Source organism: Nansenia antarctica, assembly GCF_963989245.1.
Source record: "Nansenia antarctica genome assembly, chromosome: 7".
NCBI classification, from domain to species: Eukaryota; Metazoa; Chordata; class Actinopteri; order Argentiniformes; family Microstomatidae; genus Nansenia; species Nansenia antarctica.
In genome coordinates this window covers 49,899,121-49,926,490 of record NC_137677.1, presented here as the reverse complement: position 1 = coordinate 49,926,490, position 27,370 = coordinate 49,899,121, and the positions used below count along the sequence as shown (strand labels likewise).

The 27,370-nt window shown below is 42.0% G+C and overlaps 2 protein-coding genes across 2 annotated transcripts; both read right to left on the bottom strand.

Annotated features, from left to right (window-relative positions):
• Positions 1–1,783: 1,783 nt before the first annotated feature.
• Positions 1,784–10,353, bottom strand: slain1a (SLAIN motif family, member 1a; the record flags this gene model as incomplete). Its single annotated transcript, XM_080536125.1, has 9 exons — positions 1,784–1,859; positions 2,300–2,597; positions 2,826–3,011; positions 3,287–3,631; positions 4,195–4,344; positions 4,782–4,886; positions 6,045–6,161; positions 7,883–8,019; positions 9,899–10,353. The coding sequence occupies 9 exons, from the start codon at positions 10,351–10,353 to the stop codon at positions 1,784–1,786; spliced, it is 1,869 nt and encodes a 622-aa protein (XP_080392251.1).
• A 1,645-nt stretch (positions 10,354–11,998) lies between these two features.
• scel (sciellin) lies at positions 11,999–20,134 on the bottom strand (the record flags this gene model as incomplete). Its single annotated transcript, XM_080536857.1, has 9 exons — positions 11,999–12,015; positions 12,148–12,337; positions 12,602–12,716; positions 13,240–13,296; positions 13,496–13,564; positions 16,857–16,937; positions 17,124–17,198; positions 19,385–19,454; positions 20,098–20,134. 9 exons carry the CDS (start codon positions 20,132–20,134, stop codon positions 11,999–12,001), a joined length of 711 nt encoding a protein of 236 aa, XP_080392983.1.
• Between the last annotated feature and the right edge of the window lie 7,236 nt (positions 20,135–27,370).

The following is a 27,370-nucleotide window of genomic DNA, read 5'->3' as shown; positions in this document are numbered from 1 at the left end:
CCAGAGAAATGGTGTATGAGATCTACTTGTATTGCCAGATCATGTTATATGATGTCATGTTATATTCCTCGTGAATGTATCTATAAGATAACTGAAAAGGTACGGTACTCACATCTGATTCTGAGACAGAGCTTCTTAGTTGCCCAAATAATGTGACTTAATGTCACCATAGAGATTCAACAACAAAAGTCTGTCCTGTTAAATATTAAGCTTTTTAGCCTACACTATTCTGTTCCAACTTATTAATTTCAAAGTATGGGACCTCCTACTCTGTCAACAAGAGTGCATTTATTCTGCAAATGCATGCATTGTAATTAAACTTATCAATCAGAACACAAAGTATAAAAGATAAATATCAGACCTAAAATGAACAATTTAAAGGATTCATACAGCCCTGTTATTTTAGTTAGTTAATCTATGGAGCTTTACATTTTGCAACATCAACACTGCCACCTACAGTTCGTTTTTGGTAGCATGACACATTGTTTCACAGAAAACCAAACCATTCAGCTAAGTGCCAGTCTAGAATAACATGAGTGACAACATACTTTATTTTGAAAAGCTTTTATTTACATTGTAAAATGCACTCATTCCCTTTCAATACGATGTGTTCTATAAAAAGAGTCAGATCTCTCTTATATGTGCAATATCATTATAGTACATGTTCTTCAGTATGAACATCAGAAATACCAACTGTCCAGTAAACAATAATTATAAGAAACCAATCAAGAAGTGAAGAGATATCTCAACATTTGTGATATTACGAATGCAGTTCCTGACTAAATAATTCAAAATATGTGTCTCAATAGGGCTTTCCACACTGTAGATTCTTAGCCTAGGACTATCCTTAGCCTAGTGTTTCTTAAACCAGACAGGCCCACATTCTGCTACCAATTGATTTGATAATTTATTACTTTATCTACTTGTCATGTGTAGTATTTCATTCTGAACTATGAGCATATTCAGACAAACTTCAAGATGTTACCTATCAAATGCATCCTGCTTTTGCATCTGATTATCATATTTCTAATAAGCAGTTTCATTTGGGTCTGGTTTTCAGGCAGACATGTGTCAAATAGGGCTTTAGACTCTGTCCTATGTTCACACTGTAAAAAGGTCAGTGCTAACCCTGCTCCAGATCAGGGCCTGCTAGCTGGGCTAAAGCCATTGTGAACAGTTGTGAACAGTTGTGAACAGTTGCTTAAATGCAGACTAGATCAAAGCAAGCTAAGTGCAGTGTGAAAAGGCCTAATGTATTTATAACAGCAGTAGTAAAAGTGCCATTCGTTTAGAAATCAATTATTAATTGTTAAAATGAACTCCAACGCTTCTATTACAGGCACAAAATATTACAAAAACTTCAGTTCCAGTTTCAAATACTTTATATTTGATTAGACAGTTTCACAGTCTTAAAAGTTAAACATAAAATCAAAGACGGCAACACAATTTCATACAAACCATAATAAGCATAGTTGAGCTTGTTAATCTCTTGACGGGAGACGGATTTCCATGAATGCAGATCAGAGTACCTGTTTCAGCAATACACACAGTCAACTCAGACCATACATTTCCCTAAACCAATGGGAACCAATCATGTCTCCCATTCTCCGCCATCTTGATTGAACAGTCTTTAAATTCGGCAGCTACAGCACTGTAGATCCAGCCAGCTGGACCACGGATGCTGCTGTATGAATCTCTCTCCTCAGTCCTCCAGTGTTGTGGAACGCCTAGAGAACGTTCCTTCCTGGCCCGAGCCCTGGATCAGCCCTGGATCATCCCTGGATCAGTAGCACCCATCCTTCCAGCTGCCGTCCCGCAGAGCGCTCAGGGCAGCCATGCTCTTTGGTGGGGTCAGAAAACTACAGGAGAGGAGAAGGAGAGAAGGGTTAGGGGGTTGGAGAGAGAGAGAGAGAGAGAGAGAGAGAGAGAGAGAGAGAGAGAGAAAGAGGACCCTGAGGCTCAACTAGTCGAGGCATCACAGTGTGACCATGCCTCTAGATGAGAGAGAGAGAGATTGATCATAATTGCAGATTTTAGCAGACATCGCCTTAGCATAACCTGTTCATTACCGTGAGTGAGTGCACGTGTATGTGTGTGTGCATGTGTGTGTGTGTGCATGCGTGCGTGCGTGTGTGTGTGTGTGTGTTACAAATCAGGACAAGAAGCTCCTCACCCTGAGGCTACCAGATTCATTATCGAATCAAGATGCTGGAAATCTTTAAGAGGGAATCAAAACAAATCCCAACAATACAGTATGTGCATGGTTGTAGTAGAGTTTGCTCTTCATGACTGTCCTTACCTGCGTGCAGGCTGGGCAATTTTGCTGGGCCGGGGGATCCCACCGGTCCCTATGAAGGACGCAGGGCGAGGCAGGGCACTGCGGTGGGCCACAGGCTGGGGGGCGCTGGGTTTGAGGGGCTGGGGCAGGGCGGCGCTGCCCAGGACGGAGTGCAGACTGACAGAGGAGGACAGGGTGGAGGGGGGACACTGCTGTATGGTGGGGCTGACGTAGGCTGTGGCTTTGATGGGGTGTCGGGGGGCGGTGGGGAAGTTCCCCACACTCTGGACCCTCTGGATGAGCTGCCCTGGGGAAGGAACTGAACCAGAGGGGGAGAGGAGAGGAGAGTCAATGAGTCTCTGAAGCGTAGACATCACAGATGAACTACTTATGAATCAGGCGAGGCTATAGCCTTTGTCCAAATCCCACGCATCAACATCAGTGTGAAATCATACTCATAACTGTGGACAGTGATGCCATAGGTTAAAACAAAGGGCCAGACATTGAAGATTCCTGTATTCATTCAGTTGAAGGAGGAGGGTCTTACTGGAGGACAGGAGTCGTGCGAGCCCATTGGACGAGTCAAAGCTCTGGCTGTTTCGTAGGGAGGACATCATCGGCAGGGAAGAGGGGCCGTGCGAGTGACTGATAGGGGACGCCAAGCTTGGAACACTGGGAGCGCTAGGCATGCTGGGAGCTCGGAGCAGGTTGGGCATGCTTCTTCGCAGCTTGTCTATGTAACCACATCGACATCACATTAGTAAGAAACAGTAAGAAATCCATTCCACGGTACAAAACTACTATAGTACACCCTTCCCCAAGGACTAAAAGTGTTCATCACTGGTTGTATCAATCAAACTGACACTCAGCTCCAGACTCACCAAGTGCCTTCATACATACTTTGCACAACAAAGGGTTTCATGTTAGATCTATCAGACAAGAAATACCATGTAGAGTACGCTAATGGGATAACTACTCCCAGGAAGACGTTTAGAGCTCTATACCCACCTGTGGTGTGCCTGTAGCCAGCCTGTGGGTCTGTGGTCAGGCTGGATGGGCCAGAGTACTGCTGGTACTGGGAGAGACCACCAAGGGAGTACTGAGGGCTGGACGGGCTGCGTCTGCACTCTCTGATACTGGAGAAGGTGTGGGAGTGAGGCAAGCTGCCGCGCTGCATCGACCCAGTACGGAGTAGCCGAGGCTGGGGAGGAGGGAGCTGGTCGTACCCCTCCTCGTCCTCGTCCTCCTCCTCCTCCTCCAGGTCCATCTCACTTCTCCGGAGGGAGTGGAGGGAGAAGCTGGAGCTGCGGCGGCTGATGGTGGCTGAGGTAGTGGCGTACTCCTGACGCAGACCTGCGGAGAGGAACACACAGGACGTTTAGGAACAAAACACACACATGCCTCCACACACGCACACACACGGGCACACACATGGGTGCACATGCACACGCGCACACACACACACACACACACACACACACACACACACACACACACACACACACACACACACACACACACACACACACACACACTCATTGCTTTATAATAGCCAGATAAAATAGCCTTGAATGCTTTCAACATATAATCCCATACATTTTTTAATTTAACTTGACCTTTTGCACTACAATAGTATACTGCGTCATCAACTTCCTGCTATTGAATGTAGGGAATAGCAGAGTTGTCTTTCTTTGATGATTCATTCATGAGGATGTTGGCTGATATTTCCACTTCTAAAAGGTGTCAAGGCCCGTTGTAGCTCATGTAGCAAAACAGATTTAATTGACTTTAAAAAAAAGTGTTTTTTGTGTATACTTTGTATATTGTAAACTCCTGGATGCGCAATGCGGTGTCTTTGAGCTCCTAACAAGGATAATAGTTCATCTTATTTCAAACAAAAGGAACAAAGGACTCACTCTCCTCCTGCAGTCGAGCCATGACCTGGACGTCGGTCATGTCCTGTAGTTTATAGCCCATGGAGATGGAGTCATCCTCCAGCTCAGAGGCGCTGAGCTCACTGTCCATGGAAGACTGGGGGCTGACCGCCACATGCCTGCGACTGACACCTTGACCACAGGGGAGAGGCCCATGGTCATGTGATGTTATGCACAGTCTACTACAGTATGACATCACAGCTATTCCTCTCACATCACTGTTCCTGTTACAGTTAACAACAAAGTGTTATACAGTATATTGTTGAGTGAGTGTTTTTTCTTTTACCCTATCAAATGTAAATAATAATAATAATAATAATAATAATAATAATAATAATAAACAGGAGAATAAACAGATAATGTGTTAGAATGATGATACGATTTCATGAATGTGTGTACTGGTGAATGTATAGATAGGTATGGATCTGAATGTGTCAATCAAAAGTTACTATTCAAAAAGGAATGTTCACAGACATTGATCATCATTATCAATTATCAATGATCTGGGTAAGTGTTATTCTAACACTGGAGTTTGAATGGATGACTCTGCCAGATGGGGTCAGTCTTACTGTGGAGGGTGGAGTGATAGAGGAAGGTGGGGGCTCTGTCGGTTAGGCTGCTACTGCCCCTCCCAGGGAGAGCCTGTGGGGCAGGGCTGGATGGAGAGTATGGAGCTGGGCAAACACAGAGGGGAAACGGGTCTCAACAATAGAGACAGGGAGCGTTCTGCTCACTTCTTTTTTTAAAGGTTATTTTCTTCTGAGTGGGGCAGTCCCACTTATATTTTTCATTTTATTTGATAGAAATAGTGAAGATAGACATGAAAATAAGGAGAAGAGGGCATGTTAGCAGGATTCGAACCCATGCCGACATGGGCATATGTGTGCACGGTAGACTGTGGTGCTAGACCACTGGACCACCCCAGACCACTCTGCTTTCTTCTACTAGAACCACTAACCCCCTGAAGCACTTGATCGGAAAGGAGGAATTTGGGGAATTAGGCATTTGAGCAAATGGTGTCGTAGGTATTAGAGCGAATGGTGTCTTAGACAGCGATGGTGTCATAACACCAAGGTTGTTATAATACGCAGATAAAGCCTCCATCTATGATAAGCATGAAACCCCAAATCGACACCACTGAAACAGGTGAGGCACTTGAGACGCAACGTTTTGTATATTCAATTCTGTGAGGAAAGGGCGGTGTGAGCTTTTCCATTCACCCGAGGTGACGAAATCATAATCTCCTCATCATCTTCAGATGTTCTAGCTCCGTTGACGCCCGTTGCTGTTCTGTAATCCGATCTTGTAAATCATAAGTTACGTCTGTTCGGAATGAAGTTATCGATAAGCCACAAGACGTGTAAGGGGTGTAAGATATCATCTAAGATCTACGCGCTGCGAATGCAATTCCATAAATCTGGTGCATAAAACATCCTTTTTTCCACTCTGCTGTGTGATGCATTATCTGGCCTGAAATGCAAGCCTGGCACTTTCCAAAGGGAACACAAATGCAGGGATAAGCAGCATTTTCCCTCGCCTAGCGATCACATCCCAACATTAGTCGTCTCACATTACTTGTGTGCGCAAAAATAATGCTGAGAAAAAGATTATCGAATCATATATTACGAAACCTGATATAGAAGCATGTGATAACTCCCTCAAGGTCATCTACACCCACAGATTGAGAGAGAGAGAAAGAGAGAGAGAGTGGGTGAGTGAGTGAGTGAGTAAGAGAGCAGATGAGTGGGTGAGTGGGTCAATATATCAATCGATAAATCACATAGTAGCTGTGGGAGGCTCAGGCTTGTTTTTGGTGGAGGTGGTTGTGTTACCTGCGGGCTCGGTTAGTACAGCAGGTTTGGTGTAAGGCAGGATGGGGCAGCTGAGGGGAGAGACTCCCTCTATGGAACTGTAGGGACGGACGGAGGAGACGCTCCTCCTCCACTTGGCTAGGGAGAGGAGCGCAGGGAGAGCGGGGTTAGATGGATTATATGGATGACAAATCCTCTCCCTCACATACACACACACACACACACACACACGCACACACACACATGCACGTATGCTCGCACGCACGCACGCACGCACGCACGCGCACACACACACACACACACACACACACACACACACACACACACACACACACACAGACACACACACACACACACACACACACACAGAGATTGATTGGTGTTATCGCCTTACGGGCAAATGTAAAGCTGCAATGGTTGACTCACAGATAAATAAACATTTTAGATTTAAAAAAAGATTGGGTCAAATCTGTGCCTGGACATGGGGGGTTGATACGTTGGAATTAGTCTAGCTGCTACAGCATCTTAAGTTAGAGCTTTTTGCGGGGATAAGCAGGGATTGGGCTTGTTCAACCCCCTCCCAAAACCAGAATTTGTTCCCTCAACTGCCCTGGTGGCTTTTTGGACATATGGTACTCTAATGGTCAAGAATGGAATGATAATATGTGAAGGGCTGCAAAAAACACTGAAAAACAGAGTGTACTAGTGATTGGTAGGCAGTGAGGCACACGACAGAGAGAGCAGTGCTTTTGGCACCCTGAACACAATTAGTCTTACCACTGCTGGATGAATCTAGCATTCACAGCTAGCCACAAAAACAACAGTTCACTCAGGCCCAGTAACAAGGCTGTATTCATGACCCAGAGGAGGAAAGCCAACCTTTACTGAATCCAGCCTTTGAAAGGGAGCGGACCCAGGATCCTCACACACACACACACACACACACACACACACACACACACACACACACACACACACACACACACTGTCCCTTCGGAGACACACTTCATTCATTATTCAACTGCAGAGTGGACTGGACAGGCCCATACAGAATAACTGATACAGGAATAATTGATCTCCTCTGAATATCAATATTATATACAGTATACACACTAGTGGGGGGGTGGGGGGGGCTCCATTTTATCACATTTCACAGAGAGAAGAAGAGTTGTCTTTGTCTGCATGATTCATGCATTAAGGTCACATGTCTTCGCCAGCAATGCCTTTTAGATGTGCATCAAGCTCAAGTGGTGGGACTGAATGTGTTATTCTCAATGCTGTCTGGAGCTGTGCATTCCATTATCCTTTGTTTGGAGATGTGAGTCCTCGCTGACACTTTTATGGTACAGTTTGAGGAGAGAAGTGGAATGGCATTCTTTGTCATCCTCTCTACGCTGTGTTCCACTTAACACAGTATGATGCCATCATAGCCCGCCCAGCATGGTTTTCTCTGGTACTCTATGTAATTATGTGCCTTTTCCCCAGAGAGAAAAAATGCTCTGTAATTGCGCTTAATTCTAACCTAGTAAAATCAAGATCAGCTGTAAAAACTGAAATAAGCTTATGTTAAGGGGTTGTCTAGTAAAAATGTAAATTCAACCCTGAAAGACTGACTCTTTTGCAAAGAGTTTGAGAAAGTAAGAGTATATTTGGAATCGCATATACTACAAATGATGTTTTAGTTGCTTTTGGACGTGGATGTAGTGAGTTCTAAAAGGCTGCTTCAGGTTTCAGTAAATGTCTTGGAAATCATCTGGGAAGTATCTGATGGTTGTGTTTGGAGCATCAGGGCACATGCAGGTGAGTGAGACGGGTGTGTGGCCGTAGAGACCAGTCAAGGCAGCCAGGCAGACAGGTACCTTGCTCTATCCGGTGGCACAGGCTCCTCTTGGCCACCTCCACCTCAGGCCCTGGGTGATCCAGCACCTGCCTGCACCACTGTAGAGGACTGAGGACAAACTCCCCCCAAAGCCTGGCTTTAGGAGACACATACAACCTGGAACACAAGACAGCAACTCAGCTAAGTGCCATATACTGGAATTTGAAACCCAACACAGGCAAAATATTTGTTGAAAGCATTACTGTGTCACACATTGCAAATAACTGGCATGTACTGTAAGCCCATGTAAGCCTGTGTGTTCTTGCTACGTATTTGCATGAAAATACCTAGAATGATTGTAGATGTGTCTCAATGTTAAAGTGCACTTTAGTGATGAACATCCCTGCAACAAACCAGTGAGATAAAGAAAAACAAGGTTTGTCCTGTATGTACCCTAATTTCGAAAACCTTCAGCCGTGGGGGGCGTGAGAGACGTGGGTGCCATGAATACAATGTGTAGCGTTACCTACTCTGTACCTCTGGGACACAGCCAGACACAAATAACTCCTAGAAGTGTCTGGTAAACGCTTAGAAAAGACAAACGAGCACATCTCCACAGGAAATTAGTGTCCCACTTTATAGCCTGTGTCAGACTAAAGACGCCAGTTAACAGTCAAACCACTCCAAGGACTGACCACTGAGAGATACAAATAATGGAATGGTGCCACTTCTCTGCTGCTAACAGACAGCTGCTAATACAAAAACATATACACACACACACTACACATTAAAACAGTAACAGTAAGTCAAACTGGACTGTCTGATTCTGATACACAACTAGCAAGCAAAGCAGTTGGTGACAGTACACTTGAAATATGAAAGTCTACTCATGATTCTTGGCAACTTCTAATGGTCCTAATGTATGGCAAAGTGAGAGAGAGACCATACAGAAAGACAACAGCTCTTACACACTAAACATACAAAAAACTAGGTCACGATGATGACGACAGAACTTCTTGAACTTGAGAGATCTGTAAAACGGGCTGAAGAATGATCATCAATACACCCAGGATGAATGTTGGACACCATGCACGCTGCATTGAGTCGAATGAAAGTGTGCTAAATCTTCCACATCAGCGGACGCAGCTAAAGCTAGAAATTAGTTCACCCGTCAGCATGTCACTGTTAACTACTTCAGTCAGCAGATACAAAGCTATGCCTCAATGTAGATCAGCCTGGAGCTACAAGAACATAACTGTACACAGCCTGGGCTGGCTGGCTACCAGGGTATGGGTAGCAGAATACAGTCATTATGCAAATCACCAAATTTTGTACATTTATGTTAAAAATAAATACATTCAAATGCAGTGGATTCATACAATGCTTTCCAGGATGCTCAAAGCTCTGTACCTGCTATAGTTCCTTGCAAAATACGTGTGTAGGCCTACTGTAGCCTAACCACAACAAACCCACAAGACAAGAGTATGCAACGGGTACAACAAGCACTACAGTCATCCACTGGTCAACTATAATTACGAGATAAATCCAATGTCGATGTACTGAGTACTTAGGTTCTTACATTTTAGAGGTCAGCAGACAAATAGCACCTTTGTTGTCATGATGGCAACTCAATATGACAAGGATGGAAATGTATAAAAGGCCTACAGTACAGACCGTTAGGTTACAAGGTTGCTATTGATATTGACATTGAGTTACCAGCAGGCAGCGTATTGTAAAATGTAAATATAAACATGCACACGATAGGTGGCAATTCGTGACGTTAGAATTATAAGGTTCTATCTCCATTTTTGTCAAAATTGAGTTGTTTACATAAGCTGATCCATAGGTGTTTATTAATGCCTGTGTGGTGTTATTTTTTAAAATGTGGACATTTTTGACTTAGTAATTCATCAAATACAAAGGTTCCATCTCACAAAACATAATGGAATGTAAAAACGTTGACGCTCAATATCTCTGAACTACCCTAAACGGAGATAGAACCTTATCATTCTGAGCTCGCGAATTGGGTCATTAAAAAACGGAACAGCACCAATACCAGCGATCAGACTCTCCTGTGGGGAATCCGGTATCCAGGTCTAGAATATCGACCTCGTCCAGAACCGTGGGTTTAATGGGGCCGATATCCTCGACCACAGCCTCATCAGGCATAGAGTTGGGCTGGAAATAGGCGAACGGTTCTTCAGACGGGTACAGTCCCAGCAGCGCACATGGATGCGACAGTGCTGAACCAGGAGCGCTGTAATTCCCAGAGACGTTTGGACTAGATGCGGAACAAGCTGTACTCCCATGCAGACAGGAGGACGACGAGGTTTGAAATAGATGTGGGCCATTATTGCAATTATTTACAGCTCTTGTCCGTAACTGTTCGTTCTGTTTCTCCAATTTGCGGACCAATTCCTGTAGCTTTATCACTTCCAGCTCCGCGTTTGCAATCTTATTGTTGCCGTTCACGTCCGCCATCATCTGGGGGTTCAACACTTCTGCTTCCATTGGTTAAAATACGTAATTAGAGGGGCGCATAAATCCAATCCAGTAAACGATCGGCGGTGAGTCCTATTCAGATCATGTGAACCTCCGTAGCCTACTCACAGATTTCAGACCGACGCGCTGGGTCGGCCCACTTCGTAGAGATGCTGTGCGCTGCGCAGACAGACACCCGAGGGATGAGGACGAGACCAGCAGGCAGCAGCGGCCCCTTGTCTCCTCCTCCTCCTCCTCCTCCTCCTCCTCCTCCTCCACCTCCTCCTCCTCCCCCTCCTCCTCCTCCTCCTCCACCCCCCCTCCTCCCCCTCCTCCTCTTCCTCCTCCTCCTCCTCCTCCTCCTCCACCCCCCCCTCCTCCCCCTCCTCCTCCTCCTCCTCCTCCTCCTCCCCCTCCTCCTCCTCCCCCTCCTCCTCCTCCTCCTCCTCCTCCTCCTCCACCCCCCTCCTCCTCCTCCTCCCCCTCCTCCTCCTCCTCCTCCTCCTCCCCCCTCCTCCTCCTCCTCCCCCTCCTCCTCCTCCCCCCTCCTCCTCCTCCTCCCCCTCCTCCTCCTCCTCCCCCTCCTCCTCCTCCTCCTCCTCCTCCTCCTCCCCCTCCTCCTCCTCCTCCTCCTCCTCCTCCTCCTCCCCCTCCTCCTCCTCCTCCTCCTCCCACTCCTCCTCCTCCTCCTCCCCCTCCTCCTCCTCCTCCTCCTCCTCCTCCTCCTCCTCCTCCTCCTCCTCCTCCTCCTCCTTTCGGTCAGTACAAAGCAAAGAGTACTACACACACCACAGCAAACAGTGTGCATAGAAGGCTACGTATTTGCACAAGCATAAATATGGTTAATAATTGTTGCACAAGAGAGAAAGATTGATTAGCAATTGAATGATGTATCTTTTTATTGCACACACAACCAGTCCCCGGCCCTAAACATTACATTATCAACAATGCACAGGATACTTTTTTTTTGAACAGGCTACATGCCAATGGCAGGAGGAATAGGTGAGTAAAGGTTTTCAAGAAGAATAGTGGTAGCCTACAGAAGTTAGATACAATAAATATGGCAGTAATCTCACATATATCACATTTTAGGTAAAAAAAAAAAGTGTTATACCCATAATTCAAAGACCAATGATTACCCTAATACATAAAGTGAAAGAGCATACAAAGGAAAAACACTTTCCTTTCCAATGTAACACTTTATTTTGCTGTTAAGTGCCACTCACACAAGTTGTCCAGTAGGGCAAATACAAGTGCCCTAGCAAGTGCTAGTGTTATTACTGTATGTTTCCTCCACTTGTTGAATGAACTGGATGCATTACAGGATTCTGCATAATGGCCATATACAAATTGCAGTAGCATAGAAAGGCTCTGATGTTCAGTAGGATAACAGGTATAGTATCTATATCAAAAGTTGAAGTTTGAAGAATCTTACAAAAAAGTTAACGTCTATCTTTTGAAAGAAAACATGAATTATCACAGTACGTTTTTTATATGTAAATAATGAACACCCACACCCATCTAAAAACAGGAAAGATAACAACACAGAACTCTTTTTCAACCTCGAAACATTTCAGCATCTTGTTTAGGGTATATAAACAGGACCCATGTCACTACAATATTATCCATACAGCAGAGACTCAATTTTCTTCATATTGTTTTGAACAGGAAATGTTCAGCGACGCCATTTTTCTGTGAAGACAAACAATGTATTATTGCTTTAACTTCACAGTGAGACACCTAATCATAATTAGTCATAGCTTGAACTTGAAGGTAACACATACTGTACATAAAACTAAATTATGTTATTGTGTGACTGATTACCTTTCTCAGTGTACTTATAATAGTCTGTATACAATACAGCATAACTCATTTCAGCATAGAGGTTGTTAGTAGTCCTAGTGTGTTTACCTCTGGTGACACCAAAGCAGCTCTCACAGTGCACTTCACGCCGGTAAATCCACAGGCTGTCCCCAGCCTTCAGATGACCCAAGTTGCTATGACACACCTGACACTGGAAAATCACAAACACACTTCTATTATACACCTGACACTGGAAAACCACAAACACAGCTCTATTTTCATAAAGAAATGGATGACATGAGTTTTAGAAATGATATCAGAGTGCTGTCCTAATGATTGTTTGTTCAGACACCTCTTTCTCAGAGACACACAGTCAAATGTCGGTCTGATATAATCAATTCCTGGATGGCTATTGCTGCAAATGGAACCTGTTAACATTATGCAGTCTTAAAATGCAGGTCTACCATGGGTTTACCTTAAAGCAGGAGGCGTGGCAGTTGATGCGCATGTCCTCCAGGACCATCTTGGGGTCAGAGCTCATGGGTTTACGACAGTAGGAACACATGTCTCTCTCATGCACAGGCCTACTGCTAAAAAAAAGGGAGGACGTGATGTATTTGAGAAGTTAAGTAGAGAAACAGTTCTACATGAATGACTCCATTTATACAACAGTGTTGTCTTATTAAACAGAATCACTGATAAAAAAAGAATCAACACAATGTTATACAGTCTCACCTGTCAGGAGGAGATGAATGCACAGACTTCACAGACTTTGACAGAAGGGAGTCAGCCAGATGGTCCTCAGGCCTGCTAAAATGAGAGTAAAACTGAGATGATAAACTACTCTACAGAAATGAGACCTTGGTTCACTAATGTTGATAGAGAAGGCGATTGGCCTCTGATAAATTCAACCATGAGTGACTGCCAAATTAGGAGCCAGGCAGTTAGAGTCACTGCCAAAATGAGCCAGTTGGATGTGATACCGTACCTGCTGTCCTCCTACCTTTCTCATCAGTAATCACTTTTGTTACCGTATATATCTAGAGATTAATTCATTGGGTTTTATGTTTCCACTATTAACCTTTATAATGATGTACAGTACGGTTGCTGTACCTGATGTCTGGCTTGCTGGAGTAGCTTCTGCGGGTGCTGGTTGAGGTGTAGTCCTCACTGTGTATAGTAAAAGGTTGGGGTTGTAGTTAATTTACACAAACCTTGTGATCGTCTTTAATGCTCCCATTGTTGATCTTAAGACCAACAAATGTCACCACAATTGAATGGTTTTTGACCTGGTTTTTGAATGGTTTTTAAACGTTCCTTTACCAGAATAATATTAGTGAGAGAAATGCAGGTTTTCACCTGTCATTACCTGGGCTTGGAGCTGATGGAGTAGGACGTGGTGCGGGTGGAGGGGATGTCATCACTGCTGCTGTAGGAACTGTAGTTGTTTGGAAATGGAGAGGGAGAAGATGATGAATATAGAGGAGATGTTAGCTGTATAAGAACAGAAACAAACTAGCATTCGATAAGATTCCATGTGTTGGACGATAATGATGATCTACTGACATGATCAATAAGCAGAGGTAAATCGTGTACGGGAGTATTTCTTTTTGACCTAAGATGATTTACTGATCGTTTTACTGATTTACTGATTGTCATTGTATGGTAAATGAAAGACACTGTAGTTTAATAATCCATGAATGACACACTGTGTTTGGTTATTAACACATTAACCGAGTTGTCTCACACATATAGTAAATACATGCAGTGTGGTGGTCAACGTGTTTACCTGGTGATTTTAATGTTAGAGGTCGGAGAGGTTACAGCTTTGCTGTCTCTACAGGCAGAGAAATAGCAAGGTCAATGTAAGTTGTTTTCATAAGTTGTTTTCATGTAACATCTTGTTTATGTTACTTTGATCATAACTGTCTTTATAAAAGATTTCAAGGCACTTCTCACACAAATACAATAAATCGTTGCTACAATAGTTTTTCTCAGTAATTGTAACAAAACTCACCCTTTGGTGCTGTCCACAGTGACAATTTCTCTCTTGGGGCTTCTGGTGCTGTGTAAACCATGTTAACAATGTTATTAAAGTGAGATGATCAATGTTCTGAGTGTCACCATATGATGTGATTTCTATATGCAGATATCTTGGTGAAGTCAGATTCTACAGTATGTGTTACTGCAGATTGCCCTGTGCTTTCTGGTGCTACATGGTAGAGTACTATTATATACTACATGGTAGAGTACTATTATATACTACATGGTAGAGTACTATTATATACTACATGGTAGAGTACTATTATATACTACATGGTAGAGTACTATTATATATACTACATGGTACAGTATTATTATATACTATTATATTAAATAATTATGATATACTATTATATCATAGTATTATTGTATGCCATTCAGATGGATTTTGGATTTTATCCAAAGGAACTTACATTGCAGTGAGGGAAATACATTTTTCAGTATTCAAGTTCAAGTTTATGAATGCCCTTACCTGTCAGGAGTAGAGGATATAGATCCTCTGATTCCTTTGGGCAGAAGAGTATCAAACAGATCATCCTCAGCCCTGTCAAGATGGCAGAGATGTTAATCACTGCATGCTTTTTGTTGTTATTGCTCCAATCACATTTGATAAAAAAGGGAACATGAAAACAAATCAGCAATTGAAAGCCTTAGGTAAGTGTACAATATGCTTACGTGGAAGAGGTCCTTGTGGTAGTGGTCTTTGTGGTAGTGGTTGTTTTGCTGCCATCTCTGAAAATAAATAACGAATATAAATGTCTGGTTGAAAGCAGAATGTTGTGTTTTTAGTGCTTATAGCATGAGATAACACTCACCCATAAGGGCTGTCCTTAATGCTTTTAACTGTCACAGTCTCAGCTTTGGAAACACTTTTCATGCTTAAAGTAAGAACACAACAAAGTTATTGATCGACCTATTGACAAATATACACTAAGCAGCATTTTATTTGTATAGAATCACATATATATATATATATATATATATATATATATATATATATATACACAGAATATTGATAGTATATTATGAGCTTACCTGTCTGGGGACATTAACTCTGTTTTCATGGATGTGGGGATGAGAGTATCAAATAGCAGATCCTCAGTACTGCCCGGAAAACAGAAATTAAAATATAAGCACTTGTTTTTACATAGCTGTTACTGTACATGGATTATACAAGCCTCATCTTACACTTTGTTGCTGGTCACTTTGACTTCTGTTGGCTCACTCGCTTTGGTAGTCTTGGGAGGGGGTGAAGAGGCTGTCCTATTGAGAGATATATAATATGTTTAAAAAATACCTTTCAAAGAATGTCTGATGAAGACAAGTGATACAGACCAAGTGACATGAGTGTGTGTGTGTGTGTGTGTGTGTGTGTGTGTGTGTGTGTGTGTGTGTGTGTGTGTGTGTGAGTGTGTGTGTGTGTGTGTGTGTGTGTGTGAGTGTGTGTGTGTGTGTGTGTGTGTGTGTGTGTGTGTGCGCGTGCGTGCGTGTGTGGAGGGGGGGTTGTTCCCTCTTCACAGCTGGCTATGTAGCATGCTGGGAGATTTGGGGAATAATACTAGCGTCACAGCAGGAGGGATGTGAGGGTATGATCAATAGGCACGTCTGGGTGAGGTAAACAAGCCTACAAGGCTTACAGGCCACTGAAAAGCCTCTGGTGTGTGTGTGCTGTCATGGTTATTTTTAGACTATAGATTATTCTTGAATGTGTCTTATTCTCAGATGATGTAGTTTTACCCTTTGCCGGAAGTCTTGATGTCAGAGAATAGCAGATCCTCGGTACTGCCCAGAAAACAGAAATTAAAATATTAGCACTTGTTTTTACATAGCTGTTACTGTACATGGATTATACTGTATGTTGAGCTTTACCAAGCCTCATCTTACACTTTGTTGCTGGTCACTTTGACTTCTGTTGGCTCACTCACTTTGGTAGTCTTGGGAGGGGGTGAAGAGGCTGTCCTATTGAGAGATACAGACCAAGTGACATGAGTGTGTGTGTGTGTGTGTGTGTGTGTGTGTGTGTGTGTGTGTGTGTGTGTGTGTGTGTGTGTGTGTGTGTGTGTGTGTGTGTGTGTGTGTGTGTGTGGAGGGGAGGTTGTTCCCTCTTCACAGCTGGCTATGTAGCATGCTGGGAGATGTGGGGAATAATACTAGGGTCACAGCAGGAGGGATCAAGGACCCCAATTGAAATAAGCCAGTGGCTTTCTTGGGTTTTTATCCTGTTAGTTGACCTTGTATGTAATATGTACTTTCATGTACCTACTTCTGCAAATCTTCTAATAAAGTTTTCAATCAATCAATCAATGTGAGGGTATGATCAATAGGAAAGGAAAGCGATTCAAGCTTGGTCATTGCACAGAGTACAACAAAATATATTTATGCTCTAGGCAAGGGGTCAGAGTCATTGAAGGCGACCCTGGAGCAATTAGGGGTTCAGTGCCTCGCTCAAGGACACTTCGACACGTGGCCAGCCGGGATTCGAACCGCTGCGAGCTGCCGAACTTGTGATCATTAGACGCCGGCTGTACCGGCTGAGCCCCCATAGGCATGTTTGGTTGAGGTAAGAAAAGCCTACAAGCCTTACAGGCCACTGAAAAGCCTCTTGTGTGTGTGCTGTCATGGTTATTTTTAGGCTATAGTATAGATCATTCTTGAATGTGTCTTATGTGCGTCTGGTGTAGTTTTACCCTTTGGCAGAAGTCTTGACGTCAGAGAAGACCCGCTGGGTAAAACTTTCAGTCTTAGGGGGTGATTTCACCACTGGGGAACTATAAGCAGAGGGAAAAACAACAACTCTCAAGTATACAGTACAGTATGTATTGTATGTGTTTAAGCGTGATATGCAGAGTGAAAATGCACTCAACTCATCCAGTTGAAATAGTTCACACGCAAGCTCCCTCCTAAGAGTACACTGTCAACTTTAAAGTAGAGTATACATAATGTGAGGACTGTACCTGCTCACGCTCTGAGAAGTGGTGGTAGTCTCAGTGGTCGTGCCATCTTTGGTGGTGGTAGTGGTGGTTGTGGTGCTGAGGGGAAAGATTGAAATAATAATAATAATACATTAGACTTATATAGTGCTTTTCTAGACACTCAAAGACGCTTTACAAACTGAAAAGATTGAGTAGTAAAATAAAAAGAAACAGAAAATAGATAAAATAAAGTATAGGGGTCTAATTAATTTTTAGATTACTAAATCTAAATCTAAATTTCATTGTAGGAAAATCTACTCTGTATACTGCAATTACACCTAGATTTTGGGCGGAGAAGTGGCGAACAAGCAACGCCAGCGTCCTCTCTCAATCAATTTTTTGAAAAGTGATCATATCATATCTATCATATCTATCATATACATCATATCTATCATATCATATCCATCATATCTATACATCATATCATATTATACTTTTTTGATTACTAAATCTAAATCTAGGTGTCTTTGTAGGACAATCTACTCTGTATACTGCAATTACACCTAGATTTCGGGCGAACAAGCAACGCCAGCGTCCTCTCTCGACCGGCATTTTTTGAATTGTGAAATTCATCTGATTTGAAAATAGAGTTCAAGTAAAATTCTCATCCGAAAATGTATTCAACATGATTTGCATGATTCTCCTCATGGAAAAACACCATCAGAAACATGGAACAGGAACAGCACAAGAAACAATACAACAGGAATTTACAGTAACATGATTAAGTTTCACTTACGTCTTTGGGCTGTCTGCCTTCAGTGTTGAGGACGTTCTGCAACATTACAAAGACAGCATTTAGATTATGTTCTTTCAAAACAGCTAGATAGCTAGATAGCTTATAATAACATGCATTTTCCATATCTACCGTTTTGTATAGGATGTAGAAGTCCGACCATAACTTGGGAGAGTGCTACAGATGTCAGGAAAAGAGAATTAATTGTAGGCCTCATTGACATTGATATGCAGTATGACTTACTGTACTTATACATGTGAAAATCCATGTGAAGGATCTTAGATACTATGGTATTTCTGTGACAAGTAAAGGCAGAAGTGTTAGAATACTGACCTGGCCTTGTTCAGCTCATCCTGACTCGCACTGAATCTACAATCAGACAGAATTATTATTTGTGTGTGTGTGTGTGTGTGTGTGTGTGTGTGTGTGTGAAAAAAGCACTGTTTAAACTCTCTGAATGAGAGTGGTACACATGTCTATCATGCTGCTGTCACAAATCGTCATCATCGGTTTTGATGCCGACATGGAAGTTGCTGAACTCAGTATACTGTATATGGCTCTGATTCAAAATAGGATAGTACTAGTGTGTAGCTTGTGTAACTGGTACCTCTTGGAAAGAGCATTCACAGAGGACGATGATGGACTGGATGCTGTTTTGGTGCTTTTTGCTGGCTCTTTCCTATAGGTCAGAAAGTTTGTTGAAGGACCAACCTCTACCACATTGTGCTACCATTAAATGGACAAATAGATGCTGAACATAAATTGTTATCCTTCAATTATGTCAGAGATAATTTATCTGTAGGTGTGCATTTTGAAATCCAGAATAGAATCAATGTATCAAACATAATGATGAGATGAACTCCAGAGAGGTTGGTAATTGAATGGCTCTTTACTTGTCAAGGGTCTCATTGGACCTGTAGCGGCTAAGAACAGATCTGCCAGGGTTGGGATCCCGGCTAGAGGAGAAAAAAACAAGGCAACATTGTTAAAACTGTCCAGAGATATTTGAGCATGTCAGTAATGTCTAGGCCTGACACAAACAGTCATGTTTATGTTGGCACTAGCATACCAGTCACACAAGGGTTCTGTCACACCCTACAGTCATGCTCATTACACCCACACAGCTTGTGTGCACATGTGCTTGTGAATGTTTACATTTTAATCATTTAGCAGACGCTTTTATCCAAAGCGACTTACAATTAGAGATTACAGGGACAGTCTCCCTCAAGGGCACACTAGTGGTGGTGTTCCCAGATGGGATTTGAACTCATGACCTTCTGGTCACCAGTCCAACTCACTATTCACTAGGCAAGGCAACCACTACCCCTGTGTGTGTGTGTGTGTGTGTGTGTGTGTGTGTGTGTGTGTGTGTGAGTGTGTGTGTGTGTGTGTGTGTGTGTGCGTGCGTGCGTGCGTGCATGCGTGCGTGTGTGTGTGTGTGTGTGTGTGTATGTGTGTGTGTTTGCATATGCTCGCAGGTGCACACGTGCACTTTGGTACAGAGACTCACTCGACTGCTTCGTCCTCATCGTCATCCCTCTTGATCCAGCTGTTGTCTTTCAGGAGACTCTTGCTCTTTACTACAACCACAGAAGAACACACGTTATGAGAACATGATGCTGGTGCTTTGAGAATAGTGAAGAGCTCTAAATACAGCCAATGCCATCATTAGTTTGACCTCAGTATTCCATCTGTTTACCCTTTAGAGGACATAACAAGACGAGAGAGAGAGCCTATTCTCTAATAATTTATGTAGCAAAGACAGGGATTACACACACTCTGATGTGTTTAGCTGTAGTGCTGGACAGAGTAATGCTAATTGTTGAACGCACACAGGTGCTTATTTAACAGAATAATAATCTAGACAATTGAGGGAATCTTGTGTGTCTTGTGTGTCTTGTCTTGTACTGTGTTTAACCTGATCTGTTGACACAGTAACTCAATACAAGGAGTCGTACAGTAATGAGCCCTTTGTGAAGTTATAACATTGACAAATCTCACCCAGGAGTGAGGAGTTACTCTGAGCACTCAATGTTTAACTTGAGTCATTAATCAAACAATGAGACTTATACTCTCCTCATTGACCATCCTTAAGGGTTGAAAGATGAATGAATAAATGGAAACAATTGAGAGGGGAGGGAGAATGTGGTTGTATAGGAAAATAAGGTAAGATATTTGACTGCTGTATTACTACTAACTGATATCGCATATAATACTTACTACCTTGAGAAGAGGGGCTCCGGTTGGTGTATGAAGACATTTTAGTATCTTCAATTGAGTTAAATCTGGAAGAAACAAAATGAGAAATTTCTGAATTACCTCAGTACAATTCTATTTGTGTTTGCTGTCTGCAGCTTGTAGTTAATCTATCATCCACAGGGTGGCACTGTTGACTATCATGATACCGGTATAACTGCATCATGGTAGGCAGATTCCTAATAGAGCTCTGTAGGCAGGGACAGAAGGCAGCAATGGCTAGTGCTGAAAGTGATGTTACACAGCTAGCGTTTATCAAATACCTATTCATATTTTCAGCAGCTGTGTGTTTGTATAAAATCATGTACCCAATTAATACATTATACATTATAATGTATAATGTGTGCATATACATTAATAATATCTCTATATAGGCCTATATACAGTACAGTATGTATGACAAAGATGAACCACCCTTGACCTTTCTGTAGTTGTGCCAACAGTGCCATTTTGTAGTTGTGCCAACTAAGAGGCTACGCCTCAAACCTGTCTGTCTTGATCTGCCCCCATAGAGAGGCACACACGCCCTCCGTAACACACCTTTCTTAAACACACCTTTAGGTGCAGAACACAGAACTACACATCAGCCACATTCCATTGGCCATTCATGATAAGGATTATTTTACCACACAATCTGTAGGACCACACACAATCAGCATGAGCACACACCTGACATAACCTTAGAAAGCTTATCTGAGTTGGTAAATGCTTTTGTATGCCACTACCAAAGGATCATGACATATCCTCAAACTATTATTCTTTTATAATGAATTATAATAAATATAATAATTCTTATATAATTAGTTTATAGATGGAAAATAGATAACTATTGTGTCATGACTCATATCAGCAACACAGGTACGGTATTTAGATTTGAATAATTTAGTTTGATGAGAGGTTAGGTACGAGGTATGCTCCATAATTGTATGAAAATATCCTCAGGGTAAGATTGACAGGCCACAATTTTCAGAAAATAGTTCATATGGACAGTATGTGTTATGTGTAATACTGACTTGGCGAAAACAAATGCCTCTCTGTTTTTGATGATCAATTATTCCTGTGATGATTGACAGACATTCCTTAGGTCATTTAATACTTTTTGCGATTGTGTGTATGTCATAGTGCCTAGTTAAAAGTGCCTTTCTCAGACTCAAGGACACTGTACAAAAAAAGAAAAGAAAAGAAAAATACAAAAAGATAATATCGTTGTCAAGATTTTAAAAAAGTATCACAACACCCTCACCACACTATTCAGGATGCACTGATGCGATCATGACTTGGACTGGTACTGTAGGCTGGAGTGTTGCTTATATTCATCAACATTCTGCTGTGCTCATTGAGATGGATGAAGTCTGGAAAATGATGCTCCAGCTATGTATGTTCCATGTCTCTCTACCTCTCATCATCTTTCATTCTACTGGACACGTTCATGTGGTAAGAACAGGCTGCTGCTGTCATTGGTGAAAGCAGGGATGCTCTAGACTAGAGCACTAAACGGTTTGCATTTGGAATGGAATGGAATGGACTTTATTTGTCATTGCTACAGTAAGCTTGAACAGATCACATTACTCATTGTTTAACTGACATGAAATATGAGATAACTGAATATCTCCCGATGATAACTAACACATTCAGACATATACATTTACATTTACATTTTTTACTATTTAGAAGACCCTTTTATCCAAAGCGACTTACAGTTTAGGGTTAGGGTTAGGGACTTTTACAGTCTCCCTGGAGTAACTTAGGGCTAAGTGCCTTAATCATACGCATACATAGATTGTTTGCTGAACATTTTCATTCATATACTGTAGGATATGTACACACAGCACACATTCTTACTGCATGTTTGAGTCCTCTCTGATTGAATGCATACATAAAACTAAACATCAAATTGTCTTTACATAAATGAGAGAATTATGTTCTCTCTAAGATATTACTGAATGAAAAACACTGACTTTGCGTACACTAGAAAACTGACAGGTTACATACCCCAAAAGGCTGAAATCTGGTCCGCTCACGCTACAGTAAGTGAAAGGTTTGACGAGTGCCCAGGTGCTCCCGCATGTCTATCAGACACTTTATTACCACTACTCTATCGCTCCCTCTGTTTTCTTTACCTCCAGGGTGGGGACTCCAAGGCCACCTCAGGGTGTGTCCTCGGACTGTGTACTCATATGCATCTCAAACCAGAATAGTGGCCTTTCCCTCTCCCTCTCTCTCTCTCTCTCTCTCTCTCTCTCTCTCTCTCTCTCTCTCTCTCTCTCTCTCTCTCTCTCTCTCTCTCTCTCTCTCTCTCTCTCTGTCTTTCTCTCTCTCTCTCTCTCTTTCTCTCTCTCTCTCTCTCTCTCTCTCTCTCTCTCTTTCATTGGTATGTGTTTTGTTTGGGGTTTGAAATGGTATTGGGTGGACTAAAAGCTTTCCCTCCTAAGAGGAATGTCAGAGAAGCATGTCCTATGGGTGTGGGTGTGAGGTATGTGTCTGAGTCATGTCATGCAAGGTATTTGAGTACCTGTAATTATCTAATTATCGGTCAGTAGCTCACCTTGAGTCAAAAGATGCCAACACAATATACTGTATATTGAAGGAGTAGTCGTGGCATTCATTTGAGTTCACTATCTATAATAGAGGCTGGTGGAGGTAAAAATCTGAGGACGGGCTCATTGTATTGCATACAATGGTATCAAACACCGTTTCTACATCCACCAGCATCCACAGATCTATAACTATCATACACAATACATACTGCATTTGTTTAGATGCTCATTATAGTGTTCTGTTCTGGACGACCAAAAGTATATTCATGGCTCTGGTGTTATCTATTAACAATAACCTTTGAACAGTGTAGACACATTGCAAGTGTTCTGTGTGCTCACATGCATATAAACCGCAATAAATGCTCCACATGGTACTGTAGGTAGTTTTGGCAAAAATAAAGGCAATGTAGGTGACATTTTCTGGCATGTAAAGCCTTATTTGCATACATCATACACTTCATTACGCTACTACTACACTACTACTACTCCACACCTACACTACACTACTACACTTCATTTCTTTTCTCTTGTGCTTGGTAGAGCTACTCTCCAACAACCTTTGCACCCAGTCATGGTCTGACATTCAAAGTAGTTGGTCTATCCTTTATCTTTCCATGGCAGCTAGAACAGCTTACTATTGTTACTACAGAACTTGACGCATCTCACACTAATTCACAATGACAAACAGATAATTAAATACCGATGTCTCTCCTCATCCTCATATGTCATCAAGTTAGATTGATTCAAGGCATGAACATTTGTTCATGATGATTTCAGGTATGATATCTTAGTCAGACCATCTGGTGAGTTTAGGTGTGGTTTTCATACACACATGGGACAAAACACACTTTGGTGAAGAGAAGACCTGAACTGTGAATGCACGTCACTCAGCGTTAGTTTGGTTGCTAGGAGTGCCCTTGCAGTGGAAAAAAAGTATGGAGAGAGCATAGCATGAGAGGGTGTGACTGAGGAGTGGATGTGATTTATCGCTATACTCTTCCTTAGCGTAACCTGGGGCAACGCCTAAGGAATGTACATTACACTAACAGTAAACAGCTGTTGTGTGTCACTGGAGAGGCAAGGCAAACTGTAACAACGAGCTTTCTCACCCATTAGTGACACTCCTCAATCAGAATAGGCAGCATAATCACACTTATAACTAGGTAGGAATGTTTAGCTTTTGGGATAAATTACAAATACACCTCAACTGAGGATGAAGCAGTGTTTTGATTTTAGTGTACATTAGTGGTATCAGTTATGTAACTGAAAAAAATATTCAAATATCACTTCTTCCTCGTATCAGTCATTACCATTACCATTATAATGTTAGAATGTTCATTATACAACATCCTATTTACCTGCAAATGAATTTAGACGTACAGAAAATCGATAATCAAAAACATACAGCTAGATAGTTCTCTCAGAATAGCCTACATTTTACAATTGCTAATAACATACACTAGATGGCGCCATTATAAAAATGAAAATTCTACATTCTATATTGAAGGGCAGAGTATGATGCTTCCACTCTGGAAACCATGGAAACAGTTCAGTTAGGAGCTACAGACACCTCTGGAAATTCCGTGTCCACCTTTTAATACAGTTTCACGTGCTGTTTTCACACCTTTTTACCAACATTATCACTGCAACACCACACCATCAATCAAACCAATACCACCCACGCTATTAGTGCAATCCTTGTGATAAATATAGCAATATTCACACTTTGATATAGATGAAAACTACTCATGCTCATTGATATTTCAATAAAGCAGCCAATCTAAACCATGAATCTATACCCACATTGTAATATGGACAATTATTGTCAAGCACATCTCACCAGATCCATAACAACTTGTCATCTCACCGAATCCAGCTCATGATATTGTCACTCTTGACTGAGCAGCAGTGTCCTCCTGGCTTGGATTGGGGGGAATCTACCCCTCCATTCCCCAATCCCTCCATCCTCATGTCCCTGAGCTGAGGCGCACAGGGCTAATTAGGCATTCTTTGGGAACGGTTGGGTTCCTCAAATGACACAATTAAAAGCCTGCTCTCTCTCTCTCTCTCTCTCTCTCTCTCTCTCTCTCTCTCTCTCTCTCTCTCTCTCTCTCTCTCTCTCTGTCTTTCACCTAAGGAAGGGAATCGAGAGGGGGTCAGCCATAAGCATCAGCCCTTTGTGGGCAGTCAAGGGTATTGTAAAGGAGTAAATGTTGTCTATTATCCGACTGTAATATGATTGGTTTACAACTTTAGTCCAGGATCCTATTAGTTTGATTGAGTTTAGTGTCTATGGTGCAAGCATGTTAGAGTTGGTGATTTGCAGAGTGACTATTATAATGAATAGTAAGATAGGGGATTAGATATTGCCTGTGGTGGCAATGCTGAATCACTTCACTTGGAACTAACCTTGGTTCAATCAGTTTATTGTAAAAGCCTAATCATTTTTATGGCTACAACATAAGAAATCTAGATCGCTCCTCAGTGTTGACATAACATACACATACACACTTATTCACAGCTACATAAAGCTGGGTCGTTAGGGGATGCTTCCTGGGTTGCTATGTACAAAAAGCCTAAGACCTTTCTCCCTATCCTCATTGGCCCGGAGTGATGTGAACAGCCAATGAAGTGCTACTACAAGATGAGCTGTGTAAATAATGTATCTCACCCTCACCTTAATATGCGCACACACACACACACACACACACACACACACACACACACACACACACACACACTGCTCCACATTGATGGTTTTCAAAAATCTGACACACTGACCTTGGATTTTAAGGTCACCCACATTATAAGGACACATATTCACAAATGTGACCATAAATATAGATCAGGCAGTAGGACAGAGAGTTTCAGTTTCAATTCAGAGTATTAAACTGTTTGAGTGTGTGTACTGGCGAGAGAGAGAGAGAGAGAGAGAGAGAGAGAGAGAGAGAGAGAGAGAGAGAGAGAGAGAGAGAGAGATTGTCTACTGTGAGAATCTGCATTTGGTGTAGCTTTAGGTATGAGTGTCTATGCATCTGTTTGAGAGATCTGGTCTTGAATAGACATGTCATATTTTCCAGACCTGACATGCTCCCCACTGCTATGCTAACCCCCACTGTGTCCCCTCTTTCCCCACTGCCAACCACCCTTTCCCCTCTCCCCTCCCCCATACTGTCTGTCAGGACATTTCAGCATCTCATCATTCTCAGCTTTCAGATAGAGCATAGGCTGTTTGTGCGCATGTCTATAGCATAATTTGGGTGTGTTTATGTATTCCTGTGTGATTCTCATTTATGGCAAAATTTGACATGAAAGATCTCTTGCACTCCATCCGTAAGTAACCATCACTTTAGCTATCAATGAAGAGATACTATACATTGTAATTTGGTTCTGGATTCAAGGATCTGGATTCATGTTAAAACATCTTTATTCTGAGGATAAAGGTAGGATAAAAGTAGGTTTGATTTGAGCCCATGACTCAGAACTGTCATTCAAAAATAAATAGGCAAGTAAGTAACCTTTCCTGATCTAGCCAAAGATCGACACAACTTGCAGAGGCCTGGATTGGTTGAGTCTCTTCATTGCTTCATTTGCATTGGTGTGCTGATTCTAAAAAACAATTGATTTGTTATTCACTCCATGTTTGATCTTGTGGTCACAGTATTATATGAAAATCATATGTATGTAAATATAGCCTTCAGAAAATAGCAGTACAGCATACAGGGTGGGAGATGTCTCTAATGCCAGAATATCAGCTAAGAACATTGGTGAGCTATACGACTTCAGGCAAACCTAAGTTCGAAGGGCAAGATAGCCTACATTTGTTATCATGCCTCTCTACACCATGACAGAGTTTAGGGTGCAAGTCCCAGGAGCCAGGTAGCCTACAATTCCATAAGCCTCAGTTTCAAATAATGTAATACTCTAATATGCATACTGTAATTCATCCTACTCACCTTACTAACTTACTAACAGAGATTACATCATATTATAGTAATGTAGAATATCAATAGGTCTATGATACATTTTGCTCTCCTATCCATAATGAACACTGGACAAACATGTATGCCATTACAGTGTTTTCACCATAGTGTTATTTGCATTAAGTAATGAAGAGCTTGGATGTCCTTGATATTGTTTAATCTTTTCAATCAAAGAAAAGAGCTGCATGGATGAATGAATGAATGAATGAATGAATGGTCTTTATTGTCATTAACATAGTACAGGTACCATACAACGAAATTTGGGAGGGGGGGCTCCCCTGGTGCTAGGAAAAAAAAAACTAAAAACAAGAAGGGAAAGGAGCTGGTTTACATAAATAAAGGCTATGTACACTATCCACTATACTATACTATACAAATAAAACACTGTGCTGTACTCTATGCTATGCTATAAATATCCTAACATTTCCTATCTCTGAACCTTATGTACCCGAGGGTTGTCATATTGCACATAGGATGTCCTTGATATTGTTTAATCTTTTCAATCAAAGAAAAGAGCTGCATATGATGTATTAGGTAGATTTTTTTTATTTATACCAAAGACAGACTGAATAAGCACATTAAAAAATACTTATTATTATTCCAAAAGCTGGCGCAGAGGACAGTTCCCTTACAGTAATACCAGAATATTATATTCTGTGGATGAAAATATCCCAGCATGCTTGACAACGAACGAGCAGCGAAGGGATGATGAAGCTAAGA